The sequence below is a fragment of the Erythrolamprus reginae genome, chromosome 10 (genome assembly GCF_031021105.1).
Source record: "Erythrolamprus reginae isolate rEryReg1 chromosome 10, rEryReg1.hap1, whole genome shotgun sequence".
NCBI classification, from domain to species: domain Eukaryota; kingdom Metazoa; phylum Chordata; class Lepidosauria; order Squamata; family Dipsadidae; genus Erythrolamprus; species Erythrolamprus reginae.
The window spans coordinates 46,895,651-46,905,616 of NC_091959.1; the positions used below are offsets into that span (position 1 = coordinate 46,895,651).

Consider the following 9,966-nt stretch of genomic DNA (forward strand, 5'->3'; position numbering starts at 1 on the left):
TGCTAAGGGAATGGGAAATTGCAATTTAGGGGTTTAAAGTGTTCAGGGAAGGCTTGTGATACTGTTCATAGCAAAAAAATAGTGTACTTACTTCCGCATCTCTACTTTGCGGAAATTCAACTTTCGCGGGCAATCTCGGAACGCATCCTCCGTGAAAAGCGAGGGAACACTGTACATACATACACGTGGTAGGCACATACATACATGGCATCGGACCACATTAGGTACAGGACCGCCTCTGGCCGCATGAGCCTCAGCAACTGGTCAGGTCTCACAGAGTCGGCCTTCTCCCGGTCCCATCAACGAGACAATGTCGCTTGGCTGGGCCTAGAGGAAGGGCCTTCTCTGTGTGGGGCCTGGCCCTCTGGAATCAGTCGTGTCCCCCCCGCCGAGATCCGCACAGCCCCTACCCTCCTCGCCCCCCCCAAGAGTCTCGAGACCTATTTATACAGCCAGGCCTGTCTCTCTCTCTCTCTTTGTCTCTGTTTCTCTGTCTCTGTCTTTCTCTTTGTCTCTCCCTGTTTCTGTTTGTCTGTCTGTCTCTCTCTCTCTCACACACACGCACAAACACACCAGTGGAATGGCCCGCCGACCTCCAGCCTCTTGGCAGCCCGGATTTTAAAAGCCCCCGCGCTGCAGCACCCGGACAGCGATCGCAGGCTCGGTCCCTTCCCTGCCAAGAGGCTGCAAGAGACCCGCGCGGGATTCCGGACCTGCCTCGAGGTCCCCAAACCGATCGGGGCTCCCGGTTCCACGGCCTTCCCGGGCCGATTCCCCGCGGGAAAGGAGCGCGGGTGGGTGAGCCGGGTGATGGCTGGGACCCCCCCTTCCCTTCAAAGCGGCTGCAAGAGACCTGGGCTGAAGGGAGGCGAAGGGCCGGGACCTCTCGGAAAAGGAGCGCGGGTGGGCGAGCCGGGTGATGGCTGGGTTCCTTCCCTTAGAAGCCGCTGCAAAAGACCCACGCGAGACCCGGGACGCGCGGGGCTCCGGAGCCCAGCCCTCCCCGACCCAACCTGACCGGGGCTGCCGGTTCCTGGGACTTGCCCGGGCCGCACCCGTCCTCTCGCCTTGCCAGCCGGGCGCCGGGTGCGGCTTCCGTGCCAGGCGGGGGCGGTGTGCGGCGGGCGGGCTAGCGCTGCCTCCCTGCGGCGAGCGAGGGGTTAAGCCTGGCCGGGGGCCTCCTCGCCCACCCGCCCGGCGCCGGGAGGAGAGGGGCGACCGCCGGGCTTCGACCAGCCGCGCAGGAAAACCGGGCTGCCAAGGGAGAGACGGCCGCAGGTAAGCCGGGTTTGGGTCCCGGCCGGGGAGGCTTCTCCCAGGTCGGCTGGGGGCTTCCTGGCCGGGATCCGGCGCGGGGAACCGCCGGGGCGGAGGGAAGGGGACCCCGCGGGGGAGGTTCGCTTTGCAACGGAGATGTGGAGCCGGATGGTGGTGGTTAAGTGGAGGGCTGCCTGGCTCCGGAAGGAGAGGAAGAGGAAGGGAAAGAATGGGATAGAGGGGAGGGGAGGAGAGAAGAGAATAAATAGAAATAAATAAATAGCCAAATAAAGAAATGGAAAGAAAGAATGGGATATAGGATAGGGGGAGGAGAGGAGAGGAGAGGAGAGGGCGACAGAAGAGAGTAAGGATTCAAAGGAGACCCTTCGAATCTTGCCGTTTACTTTCAGGCCAGCCTGCAACACCCCCCCCCCTTGGATAACGCTCTGCAGGAGGCAGCTGTGATATTTGGGGCAGAGGGAGAGAAGGAGGGGGGTCTCCAGCCCCTAACCCACCCACCCACCCCCATTCTCACCCCCAGCCAGCCAGTATGGAAACCCTCCCTGAGCCAAAGGCTGTGGCTCATTTGCATCCTCAATCTATACATGATGTTTGCATAACATTTGCATGCAGGAGGTGCCTTACACACACACACACACACAAACACACACAGACACACACATATACACAAAGCTTTTGGCTGTCGCACTTGAATAGGGAAATCTCTTAACGTATTTATTTTTTTTAAGGTGGCTGTTTCTTAATTATTATTTTTTTGGCCCCACCTGACAAACATGTCTAAGGTTCTTTCCATCTCCTGTTTTCCCCGCAACAACAACCTAGTGAGGTGGGAGAGAGAGAGAGACAGATAGAAACAGTGTCAGGACCCAACCATCGTTTTTGAGATGGAGTTTTTGCCTTGCCACAAGTAGAAAAAGTACGGTGGGAAATCGGGGAGGGGTGATTGCATTGAAAGCCACAACAAATTATTTCCGGAAGATTCAAGGTCATCCTTTGTTCTGCACCAGCCGGAAGCAAAGGGGAGGATCGTGGGCATTGAGAGAACCGGAGTGGTCCACGGGATGGATTTGTGGGGGGGGGAATGAGGGATGAACTTTAACCTGGGTGAAGAACTGTAGGAAAAGTTACTATCAGGTTGACTACGGTTTAATTATTTTATTTATTTGTTTGTTTTGTCAAGTACGTATTGGTGGTATACTAATACTTATTATAATAAATATATTATAATAAATATATATGTTGTGAGCCGCCCCAAGTCTTCGGAGAGGGGCAGCATACAAATATTATTATTATTATTATTATTATTATTATTATTATTATTATTATTATTATTATTATTATTATTATTGTGTTTGTTGTTGTTATATAATAAATATATTGTAATAAATATATTATAATATATATATATAACAAATAGTAAGATGCACTGTTTTTAAGTGTCCTTTGTTTGTCATATATATTTGTAAATAAAAACTGTCATTAAAAATTTTTAAAAAGAGAGAATGCTACAACCATTTAAAGGGTGAAAAAGTCACACATTCCTTGTTCCAACACTGTTCTTTCTTCGTAGAGTCTTTCCGTATTGTTTCAGACAAATGGTTATCTAGTCTCTTCTTTAAAAAACACCACAGTGATGGAGCACCGACAACTTCTGGTGGCAGGTTGTTCCACTGGCTAATTGTTCTCACGGTCAGGAAATTTCTCCTTATGTCTCCTCTCCTCTCCCTTCCCCGCCATTCCTGCATCCTATAGGGCAGGTGATGGGTTTACAGTCCTCCTGGTTTGGAGCTGGCCTGCCCCGCCCCAAATCTGCCTAATACCAAAGAAGAAACCGTCCCGCGTTGATCAGCTGTCGTATTGATCTGATCCCCTTGCAAGAACAAAGGATTTGGGGTTGTAGAAAGATTGGCAGAGCCTCACCTTGAGAGAGAGAGAAAGGAAGAGATGGCTGGAGACCCCAACTTGCAGGTGAGTTTGCCTCCTGCTCAACGAGGCTTCCTACAAACTTTGCAAATAATTGGGTTTCTCTTCCTTTGCTTTGAGTATTGCAGGGATGGGATTCAAAAGTTTCGAGCAAAACGGGTGCCGGTTTTACATCTTATTCTCCGAACCAGTAGTTAGTTAATTTACTTATTTACTTATTTATTTACTTATTTATGTATGTATTTATTTATTTACTTACTTACAGTACTTACTTACTTATTTATTTATAATAAGTAAATTATAATTATAAATAAGTCCACGGAGGGGTCCAATAAATAAATAATAAATAAATAAATACTGCTAAAAAATAAATAAAAAGGACACACTCAAATAACACATTCCAGATCTGAATGAATGAATGAATGAAATATTCTCATGGAATATTTCATTTGCACAACTTATTCCCTTTGCACAACAGCCTGGGAAATTGATTGTCCATCAGCGTTGCTTCCTAAGCGGACAGTTTGATTTCACAGACATTTGATTGACTTGTTACATTGACTTGTACAATTGTTATATTGTGTTGTTTAAGTGTTCCCTCTTTTTTTTGAGCAATGTACTTATTTATTTACCAATTTACTTACTTATTTAGCTATTTATTTATTTATTTACTCACGCACACACGCACTCATTTATTTATTTATTTACTTACTTACTTACTCACTCACTCACTCACTCACACATTTATTTATTTACTTACTTACTGCCCAACTCCATGGAACTCAGGGCACCTTAGAACAATAAAAGGATGTCATTAAAAAAAGTCAAATATTAAGCAATAAAACCCCATTAAACTAGCCAATCAATCATAACAACTATTAAAAACCCTTAAACCAGGGATAGTCAAAGTTTCTTCTATGACATTTGGACTTCAACTCCCAGAATTCCTCAGCTAGCATGATTGGGCTCAGCAATTCTGGGAGTTGAAGTCCACAAGTCATAGAAGAGCCAACTTTGCCTACCCCCTGTCTTAGACTAACAATACAATCATCCACTCACACATACAATCAAACCATAATTCGGCTGGAACTAAGATGTTGACCCTCACGGCCACCAGGCCTGCCAGCAGAGCCAGGTCTTCGAGGCGTTTCGGAAGGCCAGTAGGGAGGGAGCAGTACGGACATTGGGGGAGATACTGGAGACCTCACCTACAAAAAGATATTGACAAAATTGAACGGGTCCAAAGATGGGCTACAAGAATGGTGGAAGGTCTTAAGCATAAAACGTATCAGGAAAGACTTCATGGACTCCATCTGTAGAGTCTGGAGGACAGAAGGAAAAGGGGGGACATGATTGAAACATTTAAATATATTAAAGGGTTAAATAAGGTTCAGGAGGGAAGTGTTTTTAATAGGAAAATAACACAAGAACAAGGGGACACAATCTGAAGTTAGTTGGGGGAAAGATCAAAGGCAACATGAGAAAATATTATTTTACTGAAAGAGTAGTAGATCCTTGGGACAAACTTCCAGCAGACGTGGTACATAAATCCACAGGAACTGAATTTAAACATGCCTGGGATAAGCATATATCCATTGTGTTGTGATTCCGTCTGAGGCCCCTCAGGGAACGGCTGATCCTCTGCCGGCTTCCTGCTCAGAGGGGGAGGATGAGGAACAGGAGGTTCAGGCAGACGGGGAGGAGGAATCTCAGGCTGAGGGAGAGGGAGGACAGCCAGAGTCCCCCGAGAGGGAGCTCTCCCCAGCAAGCAGCCTGGATTCCTTAGATGAAAATGCACAAGCAATAATCGATCTCCGGCAGAGAAGAGCAACACAACGAAGGGGACAATTAGCCAGGTACTTTCAGCACTAAAGAGGCAACAGCTGGGTTTGGGTGTGGTGCTCTCTGTAAAGGCTGAAAAGGCAGACCCACCCTTCCTGGCTTGTGGAGTATTATCTTTGGGAGTCCTGGGACCTGGCTGTGATCTTTGGCGTCTTGGAATTCTGGTTTGTGACTTTGAATACTGAAACCTTGGGGGGGAAAGGTGTGGGTCTTATTCTCTACAGTGGTGGGTGTGCCAGCAAGAAGTCTGCTGTATTGTCTGGCCATCAGGACTCTGCTGTGAAGTCTCATAGTCTGCCTGTTGGGAAGAACAGGTTTTTCTCTGTGTTTATTTTTCACACTATAAAGTGCTTTTGCTTTTACCAGCGTGTCTGGCTGCTTTTTCCAGTTGGTGTTGAAGTCTGGGGGCACCCAGACAGAACACATTGTAAGATAAAATAGTATAAGGGCAGACTAGAGGGACCATGAGGTCTTTTCCTGCCGTCAGACTTCTATGTTTCTATGTTTCTATAGTTGATTCCAAAGGGCCGGGGCTGCCCCAGAGAAGGCCCTCCTCTGCGGACCCACCAACTGGCACAATTATTCAAATTGCAGAAAGTAAATCATGGGGGGGAAATCCAGCAATGACTGGGTGCTTTTATTCACTTGGATACCACCCCAAGAGATCAAGAAGGTAAACTGAGCCGGCGCTGACCTCTCCTGGGTTCCTTTTCCAGGATCTGGTGACCTTTGAGGAGGTGGCGATCTATTTTTCCCCAAGTGAGTGGGAGACTCTAAGCGATGGGCAGAAGAGCCTTTACCTGGAAGTCATGAAGGATAACTACGAAGCCCTGGTGTCTCTAGGTAGTGATTTTTCAATTTGGGGGGTGGGTGGGTGGGGAATTCCTGGTTCAAAACCACACACGGGCTATTTGAAGGATGAACTTTTCAAAAGGGATCCAGTACAGCTAGTTCTCTCTCTGGGCACAATGTACCATATTTTTTGGAGTATAAGACTGTTAGAACTCTGTAGAAAACAGTTGGGTTTGCAACATATAAACAAGCTAATAAGGAATGTTTGTTTGTATTGAAGTAGTGAGGGGTAGTGATTTCTGACAGTCTCAAAATGGGTGAACAGTGCAGTCAGGCGGTAGGGAAAGCAAGTAGGATGCTTGGCTGCATAGCTAGAGGTATAACAAGCAGGAAGAGGGAGATTATGATCCCACTATATAGAATGCTGGTGAGACCACATTTGGAATACTGTGTTCAGTTCTGGAGACCTCACCTACAAAAAGATATTGACAAAATTGAACGGGTCCAAAGACGGGCTACAAGAATGGTGGAAGGTCTTAAGCATAAAACATATCAGGAAAGACTTAATGAACTCAATCTGTATAGTCTGGAGGACAGAAGGAAAAGGGGGGACATGATCGAAACATTTAAATATATTAAAGGGTTAAATAAGGTCCAGGAGGGAAGTGTTTTTAATAGGAAAGTGAACACAAGAACAAGGGGACACAATCTGAAGTTAGTTGGGGGAAAGACCAAAAGCAACATGAGAAAATATTATTTTACTGAAAGAGTAGTAGATCCTTGGAACAAACTTCCAGCAGACGTGGTAGATAAATCCACAGTAACTGAATTTAACATGCCTGGGATAAACATATATCCATCCTAAGATAAAATACAGAAAATAGTATAAGGGCAGACTAGATGGACCATGAGGTCTTTTTCTGCCGTCAGACTTCTATGTTTCTAAGTACTACAGCTTTAAGATGTAGTGTTGCAAAGGGCCATAAGAGGGAGCCAGAAAGCACGATTCTCTCTCTCTGCTCTCTCTGTTCTTTCTGCTGATTCATTGTGACTGATATAGTAAGCTCTGTGTGTTCGATGGTAATTTAACTTATTTGTAAGCTGTAATATGTGTCTGATATGTAAGACAAAGACAGGTTTGTAATATTGTTATTGTATTGAGAGATATTGATTGAATTTATACATGGTATGCTTGTTTGTATGATTGGTCTCTTAAATCGGGGTTTTTAGATTATTTTTTAATATTAGATTTGTTACATTGTTTTCTTTACTGTTGTTAGCCGCCCCGAGTCTTCGGAGAGGGGCGGCATACAAATCTAATAAATAAAATTTAAAAAAAAAATGATTTGAATGTGTATGACTGGACTGTTTAACCTGACTGGGCTATTTCTAAATTAAACACTATTTTATACATTTTAATATAGTAATATATTACTATATTAATAGTAATTATATTACTATTAGTATAGTAATATAATTACTATTAATAGTAATATAATTACTACTAATACTAGTAGCAGTATAGTAATATATTACTACTAATATAGTAATATATTACTATACTGCTCAAAACAAATAAAGGGAACACTCAAAGAACCCACCCTGGATCTGAATGAAATATTTTCATTGAATACTTTGTTCTGTACAAAGTTGAATGTGCACAACAGCAGGGGAAATTGATGGTCAATGAGTGTTGCTTCCTAAGTGGACACTCTGATTTCACCAAAGTTTTATTTACTTGGAGTTATATTGTGTTATTTAAGTGTTCCCTTTATTTTTTGAGCAGTGTATTTTAATAAAGAAAAAGAAGAGATAGAAGACAAATAGAAAGGAAAAATAAATTCAGAGAAAGGCCTGTTTGGTCTTGCTCCTCCCAAAGAGTGGCAGGATTCACACTCATCTCTCCCTTTTGCCACCCCCCCCCCAGGTCTCTCTACTCAGCCCCCCAGCATCCTTCTGCAGATCGAAGGCTGGGAGAAGCCTTGCGGAGGGAGACCACAGCTCCCAAAATCCAGAGACCATTCCAAGGACAATTTTGGAGGTGTGTCTGTATCAGTGATGCGATTCGGTTTTTTTCACCACTGGTTCTGTGGGCGGGGCTTGGAGGGCGTGGCTTGGCTTGGTGGGTAGCACAGGGGAAATCCCCATTCCCTCCCCATCAGCTGGGATCCGGGAGGCAGAGAATAGACGGGGTGGGGCCAGTCAGGCGTGGATAACATCATCATCGCCATCAACAGAATTCCAGGAAGGTTGGATTGAGACTGTTTGTGGCAGCGCAATGACTCCAGACTGATTGCTCGTTTGACTCCACCATCGAGCTCTGCCTTCTCCTTGTCCTACATCTTCTAATTTGAATTTTTGCAATTGTATGATCGACTCCACTCTTAGAACTCAGGGGAAAGGAGGGTAGACCAATGGTGGGTTTTTTTTTACTACTGATTCTGTGGGCGTGGTGTGGCTTGGTGGGCGTGGCAGGGGAAGGATACTATAAAATAATAATAATAATAATAATAATAATAATAATTATTATTATTATTATTATTATTATTATTATTATTATTATTTATTGGATTTGTATGCCACCCCTCTCCGCAGACTCGGGGCGGCTAACAACAGCAGTAAAACAGTACAACAAAATCGAATACTAAAAAAAACAGTTAAAAACCCATTATATAAAAACCAGTCATACATACAAACATAACATGCATAAAATTGTAAAGGCCTAGGGGGAAAGTGTATCTTAGTTCCCCCATGCCTGGCGGCAGAGGTGGGTTTTAAGCAGATTACGAAAGGCAAGGAGGGTGGGGGAATTCTAATCTCTGGGGGGAGTTGGTTCCAGAGAGTCGGGGCCGCCACAGAGAAGGCTCTTCCTCTGGGTCCTGCCAAGTGACGGGATTCCCGCTCCACTCTAGGGGAAGAATACAGCAAAATCCCCATTTCCTCCAGAACTGCACTGTAACCACTGTGCCACCGGGGCTCGTAATGTCTCATTTCTCTCCCCCCCACCTTGTTCACTCACAACCCCCCCCCCCTCCAAATTATGCAGTATTTTTGCTCTCCTGCACTTGCGTGATGCTTTCGTTCGGTCTCTCGTCTTGACAGGTGGCCAACCGACAATCAAACAGGAGCCTTCGCTGGACGAAGATGACACAGGGCTGTCCTGTTGCCGACCAGCCCAGAAGGGGAGCCAGGACCAGGGGGTTCTCTCTGAGCAGCCCCGATGGCCAGGATGCTCCCTTGGGCCTAATTCCGCGATAAATGGATCTGCCATTTTGTCTCCCTGGGACGTGGGGTCCAAGCAGGCGAACTGCAACCTGGCGGGTGAGCAGGTTCTGCCAGTGGAATTTGAACCCGCATCTCGAGGGCCTGGGGAAAGCACTTTCTGGCCCCCAAGCATTGCTGACCCCCAGTCATGTACCGACGAGGAGATGCTATTGATTTGCACCCATTGCCAGAAATGTTTCCCCGTCCGTTCTGCTCTCCCGGGAGCGGTGCCCCATGGCGCATTGGAACAGGTGTGCCCCGAATGTGAGAACGGCTGTTTTGAGAGACCCCTGACCCCTGCTGAGTCCCGGAGCCAAGCTGGGGTGTTGCCCTGCTCCTGTGCGCACTGCTCCATGCCGGGCGTCCGCGCGAAGGGTGTGCTTAAGGAGGAGAGGCCATACAAGTGCGGGAAGTGTGACAAGACCTTCCGATACGCCCACGAGTACAGCTGGCACCAGAAGGTGCACGCCGGAGAAAAGACCTACCGCTGCGGCGACTGCGCCAAAGTCTTCCGTCACAAGCAGGAGCTGATGTGGCACCAGCGCACCCACACTGCGGAGTGGCCCCACAAATGCGGCGCCTGCGAGAAGAACTTCCGCTTCAAGCAGGAGCTGGCCTGGCACCAGAAGACTCACTCGGCGGAACGCCCGTACAAGTGCCCGGAATGCGAGAAGAGCTTCCGGTACAAGCAGGAGTTCATGTGGCACCAGCGGGCCCACGTCGGCGACCGGCCCTACAAGTGTCCAGAGTGCGAGAAGAGCTTCCGTTTCAAGCAAGAGTTCACCTGGCACCAGAGGAGCCACGCTGGAGAGAAGACCTACCGCTGTTCCGGCTGCGAGAAGAGCTTCCGCTACAAACAGGAGTTCG

At 46.8% G+C, this 9,966-nt stretch overlaps 1 protein-coding gene across 1 annotated transcript in view; it reads left to right on the forward strand.

Annotated features, from left to right (window-relative positions):
* The first annotated feature begins 1,201 nt into the window (after positions 1-1,201).
* Positions 1,202-9,966, forward strand: part of LOC139173001 (zinc finger protein 436-like) — a 10,329-nt gene continuing 1,564 nt past the window's right edge. Inside the window, exons 1-5 of the mRNA XM_070762389.1 lie at positions 1,202-1,278; positions 3,031-3,246; positions 5,760-5,886; positions 7,763-7,876; positions 8,938-9,966. The exon at positions 8,938-9,966 is cut by the window's right edge and continues 1,564 nt beyond it. Of these exons, the coding sequence (XP_070618490.1) occupies positions 3,223-3,246; positions 5,760-5,886; positions 7,763-7,876; positions 8,938-9,966 (1,294 nt within the window). The 5' untranslated portion in view covers positions 1,202-1,278; positions 3,031-3,222. The remainder of the gene's footprint in view (positions 1,279-3,030; positions 3,247-5,759; positions 5,887-7,762; positions 7,877-8,937) is intronic.